Raw genomic sequence first — 21,532 nt, 5'->3', positions numbered from 1 at the left:
GGGTTTAGTCACAACTCCCAAAATAATTCCAAGCCTTCCTTTGGTGGTGTGACACCTTGTGGTGCAATTTCAAAGAGATTCATTTCCTATATTAATTTTTTGCAGTCAATATAGGAACATGCATTTAAAAATTAAGTTAGTAAAACAAGAACTTTAAACAATAAAAAAGTAAACAATACGAGCTGTGTGGATGGGAAAGTAAGTGTTTGTGTGGGTAAAACTGGATAAAACAAGCACATTTTAAAATGGTATACTTCAACAGTATCATATGAATAGGCATCCAGAATATTTTTCTTAGTAATTAACAACAAAAATTGATTTATCTCCCCTTTTATACAATATACCACATCTTTTTTAATTTATACAAGATAGAAAACTGTTTAAATTATTAGAAAACCCACTAGTCAGAGAACTAAGAAATACTTGAGTACCTTTCAAATGTTAAGAGAATTCAATTAACTTGAATACATGTACAAATGAGCTTTGAGAGCTAAGAATGACATTAGTACCTGCCCATAGGTTTATGAACTAGGAATGACTTTGAGTACATATCCACTGGTTTGAGAACTAAGAATAACTTCAGTACATATCCACTGGTTTGAGAACTAAGATTAACTTCAGTACATACCCATTGGTTTAAGAACTAAGAATGTCAGAACATCAGACAGAGATACAATGCCCTTCACATGGTCATTCTCATCTGTGACAACAAGTCGATGGACCTGAAGGAAAAAGAGGAAAACATTACTTCCTTACATATACAGATGTCAACGAGTGTTTCAAAAATAAAATTAGCTCTGCTCCCAAACCCTGTACCCAATGCCTTACCCACTCAAGGCGAGAATGCTACCCATGAGACTGCAAAGAGGTTTTGCAATATGCTGATAACTAGGATTATATCATTATTCAAGTAAACCCAGCATAATAAAACTTGAAAAAATAACTTAGATATTGTCATGAAATTCCAAGGCTTTGATTGGAGTCACGTAGCAAGTTTAGAATATTCTAGGACCTGAGTATTTTTTTTACAGTTTTGTTGCACATATCATTATTACAACCATTATAGATTAATTAACCACAAAGCATGAATACAAGCTGTTCACCAGTAAGTCAATAGCTTTCTATGGCTCTACGGCTTGTGATTATCTGTGGGATGATTTAAAAGTAGAGAACCCAAAAAGCCCATACACCATTTGAGTTCACAGAACATGGTTAAAAGTGTATGCTTATGTCAGGAGTAACAATACATGTATTTGTGATATTCTCCATATGTTAATTTGGAGCAGTTGGTAAGGAGATGATTCGAGTCAAGAACTATATTCTATATTTTCAATATTTCTTATCCAGAAACACAGATCACATAACTACTTTTAATGTCATTCAATTATTGTACTTTTGAGACAAAAATTGGCATGTTACAAGAGATATTGTTCTTGTTTTGCTTAGGAATGTAAGGTCTTCTAAAAAATTCACAACTATATACAGAAAGAACTATAGTTTATGTAAAGATGTTGACTGCATTCTTTGTTTGATGGTTTTTTTGCACCTTGTATCATCTCTATCATTGGCAGGTTCTGAATTTTTTAGTTACTCATTTAATACAGTATATACAAACCTCGGCTTGCACCAATTTTACTATTACATCTTCTAGCTTGTCTGTGATGAGACAATGAACCACACCCTCAAACCAACTCTCCTAAAAATAAAGATAAATTGATGAAACTTTGCCATAACAACTAATGTCACAGATTAATGTTTTAGCAGGACACAATCATTACTGAATGACTGTATCATCTTTTCTGACAATGAAAAAATAAAAAAATCATCTCAATTATGCGATGCATATTTCAAATACTCAGTTGATTTTAAAACTTATTCAGGTGTTAACCTTTGAATATTACAAAATGGGATATCTACCACTCACATTTTTTTTCCAAAGCGGGAGATTTGCCTTGGAATTGTTGAGTGAAATTGTGCTTATGATAGAAATTGAATTAGAAGTATTATCTCAGTTTGGCAAATCAAGTTTTCTAGTTCAATTACTGAAATGTGGCAATCATGGGCACTTAAAAAATCTCAACTGAACACTAAGTGTAAATGAATTGCTTGCATCATGTAAAACTGCAAAGTTGGATTATCTCCCTTTGCCAACATTTTGTGATAACTTTGCTGCATTCAAAGCCATGATCATCATTCCTTGAATTATTAAGCATAAGTGTGGTTTCAAAGTATTTGGACAGACAGACAGACAAAGGCAGTTCATGTATAAACCATATATTTATTTGCTATAGATATAAAATCGGGCTGTGAAAATCAAGGTTCAAATCAGGGTTTGAAATTAGCAGGGACCAACTCGTCAATAGCCCTGAATTTTGGTGTGGGCTACTCAAATTTCTGTCATTATAAAGAACTATACATATTGGCTAGCAAAATTTACTTGTGGGCAACCAAGCCAAAATTTTATGTTAAAACCCTGCAAATCCTCCCTTTTTTATTTCACATAAAAGTATATGCATATAGAGAGAACAAGCCAGTAGTTTCTTACTTTGTCTTCAATATTCTTTCAAGTGGTAAAATGCCTTACTAGCACTTGGAAACTAAAATATGTACCAAGTTATCGAACCAATCCATACCACCAATGAACTGGATTAGAAACTTGATCTTAGTTAGGCACTTTGGGTTACCATTATATAATCAATACATAACAGATCAAAATTTCAAGTGCCAAAATGTGTTTATCATAAACAGTTAAAAATCCACAGTGCAGAAGATCTATATAAACAAGTATATCAACTTCCTGATAATTAATACTCTCCAATATTAATTGAGAAAATGTCTCATTTGTTCTGGAAAGTGAAATTTGTAGAGTATCAAGTCAGCACACGTCCAAAAATGCCCAAAATTGATCGATTATTTAAATTTTTTAAATGCATCTTTCCACCTTCCAGACCATCCCCCACATCCCTGTTAACACTTCAGATGACCCTGTACTGTGTCAAACCATACAGGCTGAATATCTAGTATGATTGTTTAAGTCGGTGAGTACCTTTTACTCTATCATCAAATAATCTTGTTTCCTTCCTAGAACATTTAAGTATCGATGAATGGTTTAGTGGTTTCCTCTTTCACTTTGAAATCGTGAGAAATTATGAGTTCTTATATGAGAAAATGATCAAGTAGCATAATTAGAAGTACAAATAAGAGTGTAAAAACTTCTCAATCTTTGACCCTTTAACCCTTTCCTACATGTACATGTATGTCAGTAGTAAATATTGCCTCCTACTTTCCTGTTTTTCAAGAAAGAAAATGTAACATTTCAGGAATTAACAATCCTTTAAAAGAATGTAATGTACCAAATCAGTGAACCAGTCTGTACCACCAGTGATAAGAACTGATCCAAGTTCTGATCTTCTATTATACAATCAATACTGCAACAGAACACCTCAAGTGCACAATATGAAGCTTTATTTTATGAATATTCATCTAGAGATTTTTTTTTCTGTTGCCACTCAATCTCCTCTTCTTAGTAGGAATTTGATCACAGATAGATCTCATCATGCTGAACATTTCTGTTCACAACAGAATTTTGCTCAACCTTACAGTTTTGGAGATATATACGAACAACTGCTGTCTGACCCCTATGTTCTATTTTTAGTAATGACAGCCATGTTTTTGAAGGATCAAAACTCCCCTCACAAATTATATGCATGATACCCGAAACAACATTCATACCAAGTTTGGTTCTAATTGGTCAAGTAGTGTCAGAGGGGAAGACTTTTGAAAAATTGTTAATGACAAAGACGGATGGCAAGTGAGCTTAAAATGAAGTGGATTTCTGCTATGGAATTTAAAATCCAATAAACAGAAGTATATACAAGAACTCATTATCATATTAGTGCAATATGAGCAATAAGCCATTGTAAAATCACCAGGGACATAGTGATATATCAAACCTTGACATATAACTTCCAAATAATAAAGACAACTGATTGACAAAGACTAATAACAGCAAAATATATATAATTTGAATTGACCTCTGAGAGACCTTTAAATATTGAACATTAATCAGTTCCACTGTATCTCTGATATCAATTTGCAAGTGCAACAAGAGCAAGCATTATGCAATACTTGAGTTTTTAGAAGAGATTACATTGATCCATTAGATTTTCATCGGCTTATTGCTATTTTTATGGTAATGTGGTACAGCATTTTGTAGAAATCCTATACATCACTACTGTTAAGCATTGAACAGATGGTGAAAATGTCTGGAAATAGTTGACATGATATATAACACCTTACTGCGAAGGACATGGTTTCTATACTTGGATGAGTCAGAGCTAATTGCTAACCCTTTGTAATCTCAGTTTCTATTTAAAAAGATTGAAGTAATCAATAACTTCAATGACCATGGAAGATTTATTTTATATTGGCAGTGGATATAAAACCATGAGAATTGCACACAGGCAAACTATTTTCACATGAACTTCAAATGATTTTTGTGTGAACTGAACCTTCATATGAATTACTGGTGAAGTTTTCACATAAGGATTGAATTTTACACAAAAGTCACATGGATTTTATGTAAAAAATACTTGCCTACATATATACAATTTATGTACAGCCTCAAAAAGATTCATTAGAATTTGTAAACCATTACAAACAGAAGACAATCTACCCTAAAAAAAAAAACCATTAAAAGCATTTCGAGTAAACATTTAATGAATGAACAGACAGACATACAAATGGACAAACAGTTGTAAACAAATATAGGCACATAAAAACTCCTGACAAAGCTACTAACAGCTGGCAAAGAATAATAAAACAATTAATACCAGGAGATATTAGCACCCATCGTAATACAGGAGAATAAAAATAGATTGACATTTCATGTTAACAGCAGTAAAACAAAATTTTTTTTAATGTACTCCATCTTTTAATGAGGTTTCCCAGGAAACAAAAATAATGTTGTTCAGTCTACATTACAATAAATAGGCTAACAACAGGAAATAGCCACCAATAAGACCAAATCAATTTTCGCCATAATTATTACCATAGAAGCATTTCTGCAACACTCAAAGAAGAATTTGAAGATTATGTGGGTGTTTAATGATAGTTGGATTCACAATTTTTCATGAAATGATGTAATAATAGTTCTATCAATATTTTATCAGGTAAACAAATGATTAATAAGTGTAAGTGTTTGTAAGAATCAGGCAAAAGGGGGAAAAATCAGAAACATGCATGTCAAAACCCCATCTATTTGATAATATAATTTCACTCAAGGATGCTTCCTTTATTTGAAAAGACCACTAATTGATCTCTGCATCACTGGATTTACTCATCAATTTATGTGCCCTTTAAATGTTCATTTACAGTGCATTTCAATGAAATAATATCTCAATGCACCATCATGATTTTGAAAATCTTGTTTTTCCCCCCTTATTCTGATCATGCAAATAATTAAACTACACTATCTAAATGATGGGTTTTCCATACCATGTTGCACACATTGCCTGATTCTTACAAAGACTGACACTTAAGAAGGGCAAAGAAGTCTGGATAAGAATTGGTTGATTTAACAAAAAGTCATAAGTTTTGGAGTCACAATTGTAAATAGATTGTGACATCATAACTTACGATTAATTTTACATTTTAAATTTTGATAATTCACACTGTGAAATAAATCTGGTAATTTCACTCTCGAACTTTCTCCTGCCAAAACATCATCACTTTGATATCAATGGGCCATATCACAGAATTTAAAATACGTGTTGAAAATATCGATAAATTATGAAGAAAATCTATATTATAATTAGGATAATCAATTGGTTATCGTGAATAACTAAAATATGATCACTCGTGCAAAGAACCCTCTAGAATTAATTTGTGCATGGAACAAGTTCCGCATACTCGTTAAATCTAGGCGTTCTTCGGCACTCAAGATGATATTCTGGTTAGTCACTCTTTCGAATTAATTATCCTATTATTAACTACTCTTCCTTGTTATTTCACTGTCAGAACAAGTCAACAAAATGAAGTGGAAATTGGTAAAACGTGGAAATATACAAAAAAATCAGAACGGTAAATACAAATTTTGAAAAAGTGTAATTTAAGCAGATGAAAATCAGGTCTGTGGCTAATAGACTAATACCCCATTCCAAATGTCCTATTTCCCAATCAATTCAAAATCCCCCCCTCCAACATTATATACACAGAATACACATTCTTTTGGATTAATGCATTAACAATTGTACATTAATTGAAACTTTGTTAATTATAAATGTGGGCTTACTTGATTCCAGATTGCCATTCCCTGCACCCCATGCCCCATTTCCCATACCCCATGAAATGTCAAGTTCACCCAGTGAATGTGCTGTAGTACACTGCCCCTATTAAGTATCATATGGATGATATTTTGAAACTACATTTGTACAAATGTATCAAGAGGGGCAACTATACCCTGAGCAGAATAGTTGATGTCAGTCTTACCTCTTGTCTGTGTCTAAGAGCCTGTTCTAATGTGATATCTAAATTGTTGTAGGTTTTCTCAGCTGCTAGATTCTGTAGAATAAAACACAGAGGTTTAGTATCTTAATATTAACTTCAAATATACAGTGAAACCTGTCTAATCTGAACCTTTTTTGAACCGAAAGATTTGATCACTTAAGGCAGGCGTTCCGGTTACACAAGTATAAAATGCATTGAAAGTGACATTGTAAGCCCTCAGATGTCTGGTTTGGACAAGTTCCCAGTAAATTCTGGGTTTGGTTTAGATAGGTTACACTGCTGCTAATAATAGTGTACAATATAGCAAACTGGTCATTTGTTGTTTCTAGAAAAGCAGAGGGCGCTAAACCTACCGGTGCATCTGTTCCATGCTCCCAGTTTTTGGTGGGGTCAGTTACTTGTTTACTTTTGTCACTTTGTATATTTAATATTCTTTGTTCTGTTTGTTCTGTTTGTCTGTTTTCCATGTCTGGTCTTTGTCCCTGGATAACAAGCTTTTGATTTTCCATTAAAAACCAGGTTCCCTTGATTACTATTTACTTACTACATATACCACCTGCTGGTATTAAATTTAAATTCATCACCAAGTGTCTCTTAAAAATAAGTGGACTTTATTTAAATTGTCCTGATTTTGAGTGATTTGGAGCATCACGTGTCGAATTTACCATTTTTATATCAATGTTGTATTTTTGGTATTAGCATGTGTTCAATATAAAGAAAAAAGAAAGCTGAATAACTTCAAATTCACAAATGAAACTATGTATTCACTATTTCCAAACTTGTAAACCCCTGCTATATCCATCATACAACTCCATCTCTTTGTGTCAAAAAGTATGGTACACCAGAAGATCTAAAATTAGTCCAGTGAATTCTATTGGAAAATTATCACATTTAGTGTAGTGATACCTGGGGTTCCTTTCACAAAAAATCGCAGTTGTAAAATTAGTCCTAAGTTATGACGTTATAGCAGATAAAAGTATTGTGATGTCATAACTTATGACAAACTCTAAACTTACGACTTTCTGTGAAATTGATGCCGAATCTGTTGAAGAGATTGAATATTGTACATGTATGGTACTAAAAACTAATATCCACTTACAATAACATCAAACTTTGCATAAATGTTAACAACTTTTCCCTGGTCATCTACCACTGGAACTGCTGATATTCTATGGTTTACAAACATGTTTAATGCTTCTATCACAGGCGTGGAGGTTTTGGCCTGAAACAGAAATAGCAAAGAAATGGGTTTTTTTGTGTTTTTAGGCATGTGTGATAAAACAATAGTTCTACAACATGTCTCCAGTCATGGTTAACTGAAATCTTCATCTGTAATTCAAACCATTAAAGTACACAAATGGATATATAACATAGCACAACTCAATCCTCATTTGATGGTCTTTTAACAATGCTACCACGTTTTCTTTATTTTATGTAGTATTTAATTTTACAGAAACTGAAAATTACTTAATGCACCTGTCACTTTTTCATTTTTTAAACAAGCATACCCTAATACAATGTACTATTGTGAACTAGAGTAAACATTTTTGCAGTTACCATGAGTCGCTACAAGTAGAAATGAAAATGTTGGCGACATGTATTTCCCACACAAAATCCAATTCCAAATGACATTCACAAAGTTGTACCTAACAAGTTAACCAAAATTTCGTAAAAAGATTGCACTATTATAATGGACACTCATGAATTAAAGTACATTTGCAAATTATGCAACATAAAACTATAACGAACCGTTATCACATTATCAAATGTTCCTACGTTAAGCTCTTCTAAGGTCTGACTCATAAAACCTGGTTTAGGTAATTCATTAATCTGAAAAAAAAAATAAAAATACACATAATAAGCAATGTGAACAGACTGAGATACATTTCAAACCAACTTTTTTATACTTTAAGGAGCAAGAAAAAGCATGGAAATAAATTGCTGCCATTTAGTCTCCTTACAGCAGAATACACTTTTTGAGAGAGTGGTAGCCACTAAGTTAAATATCTCCATCATATTGGCTTGACAATAATAGGTTTTCACATCCATATTACCTTGAAACTGAGTAACCTTTGAAACTAAGAAGTTTTTCCCACAAAATTGATTTGAAAAAACTGACAGGTATCTCATCTAAATTGACTCAAAACTCAATGACTTTTTGCCTTCTAAGAAGCAACTTCTTTTTCACCTAACTATCCTTATGAAGTTTTAAATGAAAGCTGAATTTGGCAAAAACTACTTTTCTTAAAAATGGAATGCAGTCATGGATTATATACTATGGATACTTACACATAAATATAAAAACCTAAGTATGCGTTTATGGGTAAGAATGTAGAGGGCGTTGCCAGTCACACGGTCTATCACAGGAAGTCTATGAACGTGATTATTAATCAATGTCTTTAAAGCGTCATATAAACTAGCATCGGGTTCTATAAACACAAATGGTTTGATTTTCTCTGATAGTGCCTCTGAAAAACAAGAAAGTACCATTTTTTACATTAGAAACAAAAATTCAAAATGAGATTATTGTTTATTTAAGAATTTTTTTTTAAATGTTTTACCAAGTTATTCAATAGAACCAACTTTGAGGCAATTAATACTTTATGTATAAACTGCAAAACAGTTTATGAACAATTGTAAATTGTCCCAAAGTTGGTTTTAGAAGCAAAACAGGGTCAAATAATTAAAAAACAATACTTAAGTAGTACTTCGGCTACGAATCATGCAAAAGGTGATTCATGGGTGAAAAACCTACATATTTTTATTTTTCATATTTTGTTTGAAATGCCATAGTAAACAGAAATTACCAGTTGGTTTTTCAAATACCCCATGCTCTTAGGGGATAAAAATTATATAAAATGCATTGTAGATTTAAAAATTAAGGGAGATAACTCTGTAAATGGCACTTAAATACAAAAGAATCTATTAGATTTTCAATGTGAATTATCTCCTAAGAGCAGACAGATTGGAATGAATAATTACACATTTCAGAATATAGACCCATAAATCAACTTAATATCAAAAATAAAAATATGTAGCCTTTTTTTTTTAGGTATATCACATTTTACAGATTTTGCATGATTCTTACAAAGACTACTACTTAAAATCTAATTTACAACCAAATACAGTCATAACATTATTTAGTTCAGGATCATTTGAATCACAGACTGCGGACCAATCAATGTTAATGATGTCATAGCGCCATATAACTTAATACAAAATAACAAATTTTGCCCCAAAAGAATCAACCAATCAAAAGGCTTATTACAAATCAAATTAAATTATTACTGTAAAAATGAATTCTGTTAAATACATTTGTGGTTATGGAAAGAATGTAATGTTTCATTGCATCAGGAATAATTTTTGCAGGTATTAATAGTAGTTTTTGGTCCTTCTTATCCACAAATAATTTCTTTACAAAAAAATGTTGTTTACAGGAAAATGATGGGTATTACGTTTTTTATTTAATAATATACTTTTTAAAAAATTTGTGACTTGAACCATAACAATGGAGGGAATGCAGACAGCAGAATAAATCTGCAATCTAAATTTTAAAACATTAAACCCAGGAGTTATTAACCTTACAGGAAAAAAGCTCTGTAATGTTTCATAATAACAATGGTGAAGCTAGCTATAGGGTACACCTGATATATGAATTTAAATTAACTTTGTTCAGATACATGTTTTTTATCCTTAAGTATGACCCTTAGACAGGAAATGAAACCTGCAGATGTCAAAAATAGTTGGTTTTATCCCAACAAAACTAGATTAAATACATCTTGAGACTGTTTTCTCAAATATATTTTCCATGTCATGGACAAAAGCCATCTGATCCTTCATTGATTGGGGAATTCAATAACACAACAGGCGAAGCATGATATGTACAAACTAAGAATATTATTAGAAATTGAATCTAAAATAAACAGAGAATCGTGACAACTTGAACTGGGTCACAGAGTCTGAGCTTTATTACACTGAAAATGCCTGAACAGCACTGAAAACTTCACGGCTTAAAAAAATTGGTAATGTGATCAGATTTTGTATTTAAGTTGTTTCCTTAGTAGTTATTGGATATTTAAAAAAAAACAAAAACCAAAAAAAAAAAACAAAAACTTTTTTTCTTTCATCACAAAGAAATAAGATAACTTGACCATTTTCCAAATTTGAGATTTTTACTTGATGGTTAAACATTGTATACAACATACCAAGTTTGATCAAAATCAGTTCAATTCTCCTGGGAGCACAAACGTTGCTGACTGACAGAAAAATATAGAATTACGGCAGTTTTAAAGTCAAGACTGAAAAAAAATTCAGAAATAACAGGGCAAGGACTCATTTAAAATTTACATTGTGATGTCACAGCCAATTCATATGATTGATTATTTATTACTTACTATGATGTCAAATGGCAGATATTTCATGCATTTCAGGACCAGAACAATTGATCAGACCCTGTTTGTACTATTCCAAAACATTGAGAGGGACATTTATTGTGCTTCCTCACATAAGCAACAGCCAACAGGTAGGCATGCCACCCTACTTTCAGATACATTATCATTTCTCCAAGCCAATCAGTTGTCAAGACTGACTACCAATTTTGAAGTGATTCCTGTGACATGGCTGGGGATTGAAACCAACCACCTCCCCCACATCAGGCTAGCACAGGACCCCATGACCAACAAGGTGGTAACAACTCATACGATATTGCTACCAAAGCAGTAGCCAGGGATAGAAAATATCAGCAGTATAAACAAAGGGAAAATGATGATGTTGCCAATGAAATAGCACAATGACAAATAGTCCATTCACACCAGAAATAGTTTGAGGACCATGATCTTTCTCATCTTTAACATTGAGACTACAAATGATTTGAATCCTTCTGTATTTAGATGCATTGAAATGAGTGATTATTAATAAAAAACTGTCCATTTTAAAGATTCCTAAAAAGAGTTTCCACACCTTTGTATGCCCTTTGGGTTTAAATCTCTTCAGGACCTTGACCTTCCATTCTTTGATACTGAAATCCTGACCCTGTACTGCACATATATTCTGTTATGATAAACTTACCTCGCCATGTAGCAATCTTGTGCTCCTCTAATTCATCCATTTTAACCTGGAATTATAAAATAACAAATTATGTGAGACACCAAACTATTTCTAATTGAAATGAAGGCAAAATTATGAGTGACTCCCAAATGCTAAAATGACTCAAAATTGTGTTAAATTTCCTATGGAGTAAGTACGTATCAAGTCCATTGGAGTATTTAGAAGGATGTTATGGAATGACAGACCGACAGATATACAGGCAAAATGGTTACAATATCCCAGAAACATTTTTGTTTAGAAGGCGGTAACTAACATTTGTTATCCATACTGGATGGGTAATTGAAAAAAATAATATCCAGCCTTTAAAACTGTGTGGGACATCAGTATTAAGCTGTATGGATGAGCTCCAATAGCAACTGGCTACATATGAAACAAAAAACGTAATCTACATTATAATGTAGAACAAAACTTGAAGTGTCTACTAATACAAGGTCATCAAAGCTCTTCCAGAGGTCTGACAAAGTTTCACTATAATCTGTCACAGCTCAATAGCAACCAAGATAATAATATCTGATAAAATACTATGCTGTGCTAGGTACTAACTTTTAGTATGCTCCCCATCCAGGATCTATCATGACTTCAATCATGTTTATAGCCACACCAAAAATACAAGTCAACTTTTATACACTTGTGAAAGATAAATATGATAGGGAACTGCATTTATTTATTACTTCCCTATGATACTAAACCTAATCTGTAGCTAAGTAGCAAAATGACAAAAATAGATAACATCAAATTACAATATATTTTTGTAGTCATAATCTGTCATGATATGTCAACATTTACCTAATCCGTAAAAATAACCCTAAAAACTGATAAAACTTCAGCAAAAACTACAAAAACCTCATTATACTCTAAATAAACTGCACAATTTTTCACGTCACTGATGCAGTAAACAGAGTTAAATGGGAAATTATGCAATTTTCTACGCTTGAGATTTGATAACATCTTTATATGTGTGTTAAAATATTCTATCTTAACAAGGCCATATGCCATTACATTTTCGTCCAAGTAAGAAATTTAAAATCAAATAATCAGCGGGTCGTTCAAGTAATCTAGTACACTTAAGTTACCTTACTTACGTTGTGCGTGTATAAATCCTATCAAATAATGTAATTTTAGTCAAAAGTAGTCAATGCAAATGCAGGTAATCATTTTTGGAATTAAACTTATTTCCATTTACCTAAAATGACATAACTTTCACTATTTAAGAGGAGTTATCAAGCAGATATATCATTAAGGCTACACATCTAAATTGTACTCAAAGTAAGTTCTCCCAATACATTCAATAATTGCCCCTCTCTTCTCTAGAATTGCATTTGTCTAAAACATTCACTAATGGCCCCTCTCCTCTCCCAATCTTGGATTACAGTACCTTAGTCCCAAACATCCACCATTGGCCACACTCTTCTCCCAATTTGGGATTACTTTTGGTCTCAAACATTCACCATTGGCCCCTCTCTTCTCCTAATTTGGAATTACTTTTGTCCCAAACATTCACCATTGGCCCCTCTCTTCCCCCAATTTGGGATTGCCTTTACTTTCATATTGCTTTCTACTATTTCAACTTTAACCTATGACCAAGGAACTTGCCCCTCCTTTAAACACTCCTATCCACACTGACTTAACATTTAACATGTCAAATCATCTCAAATGTTAGCATGCCAGAGAGCAGTGTATTCAGGCAAGGCCTCTTAATATATTCCCAATGACCACAAGACAATATACACCAGTTTTAGATCTTGACCTCACATACATCCAATTGTCCAAAGGATTATCATGGAACTAGACCTAAGCTCTCTATCTCTCATTGACTTTATAACCCCCTTTTAATCAGGTCCCACTTCACTATTTCAATAGGAAGATGCAATGAGACCTATGCGCCAAAAATTAGGTTGATTATATAGAAAAACAGGAAATCAATCGCAGGAGCAAACAACCCCGCTTTTTCCCATTCAGACCAATTTGGTCAGATCTTTTAAAGGCTAGCTTGACATGCTTACCAAAGGAGATTTATAGTATTTATGTAAAATCAATATGAAGTCTGTGATCGTCAGCATTCCTGCAAATAGAAAAAAAATCGATAGGTGATATTTATTCATGTAAATATGTAAGGAACAAAATTAAATAAGTAACATATTAAATGTACACGGAGCAGTATCTTGAATTTAGTATAATAGAAACCATAGATATGTTAAAAAGCTTTTCAAATGTAGATGCCAATTTGAAAACTATTTTTAGTCATACTAAATATACAACTCCAGCTGTAGTTTTGGTATTTTAAACATAGCCAATTCTTTTCCTTCTACTGGAATGAATAAAATAAAAAAAAAGTACATACTGAATATCGTTTAAATGACTGTAGTTTTACACTGTGTTCATGCATTTTAGGAAAAGAAATTCTATTCAACTGCACAGATACTGCATTTAACCAGGCTGATTTTGAATGAGCTAGCTCACGAAAGCAAGTCTACAGTAAGCATGTCATCCCCATTCAGACAAGCTAAGCAGTTATGGTAAAAGAGTGATAAACACATGACAAACATTTCGTGCAACACATAGGCAGTGCTCGCCTTTAGCCACTAGCCCGAAGCCCGGGGCTATTAAAAATTGATTAGGGCTTGTGGAATGATGTGTACATTTCTAGTTTCGGGCTAGTTGAATCCTACACAGTCCTCTATTATTCGGGCTAGTCACTGAGACTTTCGAAGGAAAGGACTGCATAGGCTGTGTCTACTAAATAATACTAGTATGAAGAAACCTGTAACATTAGAATTGAAATGAATCACAGAAACTCCATTTTATCATTGTTCTACCACAGGCTAGCCATATATGTCACTATTTAACCCCAAGCTATTGCTCGGGGTAAACAATCTACCTAAATGGCCAACCCATGGTAAAACAATGATAAAATGGAGTTCCCGTGATTTATTTCTTAATTACTCTATCTACTATTTGCATATGCTTGAAGGAGAATTAATGACTACCCATTTCTTTGGGATGACTTTGTCAAGAACAAAACCCATGCAGGATGTCCCACATGGAAGAGGCAGCCACTAGACAACTCAGACAGCACAAGAACAGAATATTTAAGTGCATAGACTTGCAATCCATACAATCTGTTATAAGCCTAAAGCTTGACAATAATTGTTAAGACTGCTGGTTAAAATATCCAATTTTACAACAATAGATCCTTATATTGTGGTCTTTCAATGTAATATTCACTGATCTGAACTAAATATAACTTTGTCAATGACCTCTTTTTAATTTGAAGCTGAATTGTGTCATAAGTAACCTTGATCGCAGCTTACAGTACAGGAAAAGAGTTGCCAAAGAGAGGCTACGGGAAAGTAAACAAATTAATTTCTTCCACTGTAATTGAATGCAGGTGTAAAACCTGTTAATGAGGACAAGAATTTAATGAAATTTTCACCTAACCCAGGTGTACAGAGCACAAAATGAAGCATGGAAAGATCTTGTATCATGTCCTTGGCTCCAGGCTATCAACAAAGTGCAATTTCTTCACGATTATGCAATCTCTGACCTCATAAATTTTTGTGAAATGTAAGTGCACTGTTATTTTTCTTGCTTATCTGATCTTTCAGGTTTTAAAGAAAATTTTGCACAAAACCTTAGATTGACAGCAAGATAACATCAGATTTTGGTGTACAATAAATTTTTAATGACATTCATAATTTCAGTACTGGCCAAGCAAACCTGAAGGACTACAAGAAGAAGTGTTATAAATGACTGGCTAACAGCGACTCCATACTTTACTAGACAATCTTGTCAAAATTAACACAACTTATGATAACATGTAGTAAAGAATGTTAAGATTTAATGAGTTTGCAGAATTTTATCAATGCTGTGTCAAATCTTCCGGTATTCTTGGCATGAGTGATTATATTTTGCAGCTTTTAGAAAGGTGTAGGTTTATCTCCAATGAAAATTGACAAAAATATCGCCTTACCAACAAATAAAATCAGTCATGTTTAAAATATATAGAAGATATCCCTACTATCTGTAAGCAATGTTAGAAGTTTGAAAACAGAAAGTAGATGGATAACCAGATCTATAAAAAGATATTTTTTTTTGCATGCATGACACTTTATTAAAATAAGTAATTAATTTAATTTTTAGCAAGTAGAATAGGTAACTTCACAGTTGGTCTTCCCTCAATTAAATGACTTGATAAATTTAGGTGCACAACTGAACAGGGGAATTAAACTTTTTCTCATGTATTTTGATTCAAATATCTATAGAATAACTTTCCTCTATTGTATAATTAACTAATACCTAACAAAGTTCATCAGGTGAGTGTCATTTAAACAATTATATAGACCAACAGTTTCCCTGAACATCACCACTGTCTCCGCTGTAAATTGTTGAGGAAAGAAACAACAGATTTACACAAAACAAACAACAGAAAACCAGTATCAGTGTTGAGTTGTAACAGAAAGATATTTACTTTGTCAGTACTAATTTTCTAGACACGGTGTATTGCATTTCCTAAATTAATTCAGCTTGTTAGGGTACAAAATTAATAATTAAATTTTCTTTCATGACTTCAGGTAAGCCTCTCTATATTTCAGCTCATGCTAATCAAATTACAAAAACCCATTATAAAATACTGATGTTAGGTGCTTGATAAATATTTTTACAAGTACATGTAAAATGTTCTTTTTATTGAGAAAACATTTTAAGCAGTACTTTAAATGTGAAGCATTATGAAGTAGGAAACCATCAAAGACCTTATGATGAACCCAGGAAGACAATCTATATATTTGCTGCATTATTTATTTGTGGCTACATGACTCTGCCCCAATAACAAGGAAAATATGACATATTATCAATTTATCATCTGATCTAGAAACATTTCAGTTGGAATCAGAAACATGATTATAAACTGATACTATCTATTAACAGCAGACTTCTTTTAGATGATAAACAATTGTTCTGAAGTTACTACAATCAAAGGACCAACTCAATCTGAGGTCCAAATTTACAATGAAGAGTGATTCAAGTATCCAGTCAATGATCATCAAAAAGGAATAAAAGTCCTCAATAAAGTGTCAACAACAAATATGCTTGAAAGGTCTTAAGTCAAAATTGATGGCCCTGGACCTTGGCTAATTTGAATCCCTGCTATAAGATCTATGGTCTGTTTTCAGTATCCTACTGTATCTACTGGTTTAAAGGCAATGTACTTATTTGTAATGATAACTTCCATAGCATCTGTGAGACTCCCAAAGTCTAAAATTGAAGACTAGTCTTATTATTGGGTAATATTGTTTCAACTCCTCCCAGCACCATAAATCTTTGGTGTACTACCTAAGGCTGCTTTTGAATCACTGAAGTAACCTTACTCATCAGCTTATACCTGGTCTTAAGTAATATAACTCACTTCCTCTTGTCCTCATCCCAAAACCCTTTTAATAACTTGTTTTTAGATTTTGTCAAAAGCTATGTAACATGTCAGACAATTTTAAACATTATACAACGGCAAAATTACGAACTTATCAATATCTTACTCTTCCAAAATGACAATTACATTATCATAAAATAAGCACTAGCTAGCCTGACATATCTAACCATGGTTATATTGCCAACAATGTTCTATCTACATCAAAAGTTCAAAGGTCAAATTATATAACTTCTTTAACATAATGCAATTTAAAAATTGAAACCTCTGCATAAACTCAATTTTTACATTTCACAAACACTGATATAACATGTTTCCTTGAATTTAAGTAGCTGTCTTTGTAAGAATCATGCAAAATCTGAAAAATATGATACACCCCCAAAAAGGCTGCATATTTTTATTTTTGTAATTAAGTTGTTTTTTGGGTCTTTACTATGAAATGTGTAATTATTCATTCAAATCTGCCTGCTCTTAGGAGATAGTCGACATTGAAAATACAGAAGATTCTATAATATTTGAGCGTCATTTACAGAGTTATCTCCCTTAATTTTGAACTATACAGTGCATTGTATGTAATTTTTATCTCCTAAGAGCATGGGTTGTATGAAAAACCACATTTATTTCTGTTTACTATGACATTTCAAAAAAAATATCAAAAATAAAAATATGTAGGTTTTTTACCCATGAATCACATTTTGCATGATTCTTAGCTGGAGTACCACTTAAAAAGAGGAGGTCCATAAAATGTGGTGTTATACTTGTAACTGCTACATGTTTTGTTTTATAAATCGATTAACCTAACTGCTCCAATGACAAAGTAGAATTTGTTTCCACCAATGATGTTCAAATGTTGCTAATTTTTTAGAATGTTTTTTCTCAAGAAAACAGTGTATTTTTTTTCCTGCACTGACGTAGAACATTGTGCAATCAGAGTTTTTATTTTTTTCTCTCCAAGAAAACAGCGCTTTTCTTGTCCTTCCAGAGTTACAAATGTCCTTGAAATTTGGTAATGGTGCATTCCCACACGTTACAAGTTTAAATTGTTATTTATACTAACATAATCATTATGGAGACAGCATTAACTGCACATGTACACAGAGAATCTACAGTGGTGTGATCACCACACAACAGGGTTCCACCCAACAGAAAATTAATGTGTAGACAAACAGACAGACTCTATTCGCCCTAAGTTTTAATTTGAGACAAAACACTTAAGAAGTAAAAGAACTTAGGGAGGATGCTCACATACCTATGTCCCTCCACATTGGAGGAGCTATCAAGTTTAAAGGTAGACATTTTCATAAATTGAATGTGCAAATTTCACAATTTGAACACCTTTGACTTTATCATTAGAAGGGTTTCATTGAAAAGATGTTTAAGTAGTGCATTAAAAAAAGTAAGTTCAAAGGGCCTTAACTCCCACAAAATTTCAGGGATAAAAAAAGTCTTAGTAATAAGCACAAAAACATTTTATTTCTTTACATGACCAACAAATGTCTTGAAATTCTATCTAGTAGTTTGAGAGGAGTTGGAATGATAAAAAGATAACTAATAGACATGTCACAAATACAGATATAATCTTACCTAAACAAAGAAGAAATCAATTGGTTGCCTGGGTATAAACATCAAGAAAACATCAAGAGTTCAGGAGGTAAGAATTGTACCTCTTCACACTATAGCATCCAAAAACTATTAAATCACCACCAGTATATTCACACCGCAATGGAAGAGTCAGAATCATTGAGGTACCAGCTGTTCTGGTGGTGTCATATCTATTTTGTCAGATTTATTTTGGACTTGACTTGATAATGGATAGGTAATTTTGTTAATTTTCAGTATAGGACATGTACTTACCTACATAGTCTTGTTTAGAATTATCCCAGAGGGGTGCTGCCCGTACACCATTATATACAAGGGCAAAAAATGCTTTCTTCACCTGTAAAAAAGATATGGAAAGTTATGTCTATTTTCAAATTTGTTGACTTGCAAGGCTTTTAGAATCACTGTAGGGAAATGTTAAATGCATTTACAACTATCATTTAACTAAGAAAACAGGCAGAAAAGTGTTATATTCCAAAATAATTCTAGACAACTACTCTGTCTTTTCTAAAATTATCTATTATGATAAAAGTTTTTTTCCTACAGGAAAACCTAGCTACAAATGTATGATACATTCAAACGCACATCTAAGAACTGAGTAAAATAAATATTCCAAAAACATCTAATTTACATGAATTATATTTAATATCCTAAATAATTCTTTGACAAATATCAACATGGGACCATCTTCCTTTTTATGGTTTGATGATTTATATGAAACAGACCACAGCTTAGGACAATTTCTGAACCACATTTCCGACACATTTTTTAAATCAGTCCCCAGTATTGTTAATGTGACAGATGTATTATGTGATGAATCATTCATTCTACACATGATCTAAATTGAACACTTTATTTACAGTTAAACACTAACAAAAGGATCAATTACTCAAGGTGTAAATTAGTGACCTCTGAGTTACATCAGCCACCATATAGATATATTAGTGACCTCTGAGTTACATCAGCCACCATATAACCTATAACCTTACCTATCATAATAAAACATTTATATTTCATCAAGAATTTTGACTAAAAATTCATTTAATGTTTTCAAAAAAAATATATATCAGTTATATGGATAAATATGAACCTTTACACTAAATTCACTAAAGAATGGCAAGACTTTCATCTCTGAGTTTATATGGAAGTCTTATGAAACTATGCAGATTAAATAAGTGCTATTCCCAGGTCCAGGCCCCTTTATTTGATACTGGACCACTGAAATTTCATCTACGTAGATCCTGGACCTACCATACTTTTTATTGAGGACCTTCCACTTTCTTCTTGTGGGCCTTTCATTAAAGATTCAATAGCATCCAAAACTTCACTCTTGAAAGTTTATTTGAACCAAAAGGAACAAAAACCAACTACAAACCCAAGAACTGAAACAGAACTTTTACAATGCCAAATTTACTAATCATTTTAATCACCATCATGGCCAATAGTTCAAAGTATGTTCACTTAAGGTTACACTATATGATAATAGGATAATGATTAAGCGGTAGATGTTCAAATAGGAAATCTGTCAAGCAGTTGTACTGTATGAAGTAGTTTAATGACCTGATGGTGACACTGCTGTTACCACTGAGAACATAACCATGATTTACATCTTAAAGGACTTGCATGTCTTAGTAGTAGTAACAATCCACTGGATATGAATTCTGCTTTTGACTACAAACTTCCCTTTGTGTAACAATGGGCACATCCATTTTCCAAGGGCAGATTTCAAAAATTATATAAGGGGAGTACCAGGATATTATTTGCTCATACACAATATTGCACAGAATTGAAAAAAAAAGAATTTTCAAAGAAAAGGGTGGATCCAATTCTTGAAACCCACTGAATCTGCAATTGTTCCATCCTGCTAAATTATATATCCTAACAATCAGTTTCATCAGAAGAATGGTACAGAGAGAGAAATGCCAAGTTGAACAACAGTTTGTCCTTCCTTCATGCAAGTTGATATGACCCGTGTAAGACAAGGTCAAAAGTGTTGAGCATCTGAACTTGTTTGGCTATGCTCTACTCATGAAAGAGACTTAAACTCATGAACGGTTTTGTGTCCAGGACTTGAGCTGTAAAAAGAATTTTCTTTCTTGTAATGCCCTAGCAATCACTGACAAATTAACTTGTTGATAAAGTGAGAATGTACCCCTGGAACAGTCAATTCTAGGCAGTAGATGTCATGACTCTTTGATAGAACCATTTTGCCCCACTGTATTTCTCTCTTTTAAGCATATTAAAGTTATGATCAAATACAGTAAAGAGAATGCCTATTTAATTAAAGCAAAATATTTGTCCTTCTCATATGACAAAGTAACAATGGAATTCCATCAGCAGTTCAATTATCAAAAAGAATCATAAGCAAATGTCAGCCATGATATATTGGTCAGGATATTTCATATAAAAGTAATGTCTTCCTTGAAAAGTAAAAATGATTTTATGTCAGCAGTACCAATTAATATGACCCCTAGTTATTGTCTGGTTCCATTCAAGGATGATTCTAGTAAACAGATAAACAAGGAAATTTCACTCTCCATTAGATCTGAAAAGCCTGGAGGACAGTTTCATCAAACAAATATCTGATTAACCATTCTACATCAATAAAGGGAATACCAGGTGCTGTTCATTCCCTCATGTAGCATAATATGATTGTTTAAGCACAGTTCTTCTACAGTCAAACCTGTCTTAGCAACCACCTGTATTCAGCTAACCTGTTTTAGTGACCACCTTTACTCAGCTATAGGTCTCAGTATTGTATTAATTTTCCCATAGACTTCTATAGTGAAGTGTATATTTTTAGGATTTTTTAAAAAAATATGTAAATTGATTCAATAAAACTTTCACTTATGTAGCATTTCTAAGGACATGTGAAAAAATAATTTCCCGCAAAGAAAA

At 32.7% G+C, this 21,532-nt stretch overlaps 1 protein-coding gene across 16 annotated transcripts in view; it reads right to left on the bottom strand.

Moving 5' to 3' along the window:
- LOC148603241 (5'-AMP-activated protein kinase subunit gamma-1-like) overlaps window positions 1–21,532 on the bottom strand; it is a 215,845-nt gene that overhangs the window by 4,742 nt on the left and 189,571 nt on the right. For all 16 annotated transcript variants that reach the window (XM_088552488.1, XM_088552487.1, XM_088552483.1 and 13 more), the window contains 9 exons: window positions 18,890–18,971; window positions 13,617–13,675; window positions 11,575–11,620; window positions 8,797–8,975; window positions 8,257–8,337; window positions 7,607–7,729; window positions 6,490–6,561; window positions 1,616–1,696; window positions 629–722 (listed from right to left, as the gene is read on the bottom strand). In XM_088552488.1, coding sequence (XP_088408614.1) covers window positions 629–722; window positions 1,616–1,696; window positions 6,490–6,561; window positions 7,607–7,729; window positions 8,257–8,337; window positions 8,797–8,975; window positions 11,575–11,620; window positions 13,617–13,675; window positions 18,890–18,971 — 817 coding nt within the window. The remainder of the gene's footprint in view (window positions 1–628; window positions 723–1,615; window positions 1,697–6,489; window positions 6,562–7,606; window positions 7,730–8,256; window positions 8,338–8,796; window positions 8,976–11,574; window positions 11,621–13,616; window positions 13,676–18,889; window positions 18,972–21,532) is intronic.

Source organism: Perna viridis, chromosome 11 (genome assembly GCF_037379345.1).
Source record: "Perna viridis isolate PV_CMFRI_1.1 ecotype Kerala chromosome 11, ASM3737934v1, whole genome shotgun sequence".
NCBI lineage: Eukaryota > Metazoa > Mollusca > Bivalvia > Mytilida > Mytilidae > Perna > Perna viridis.
The sequence above is the reverse complement of the archived record's forward strand: the minus strand, read 5'-3'. Positions and strand labels throughout refer to the sequence as shown.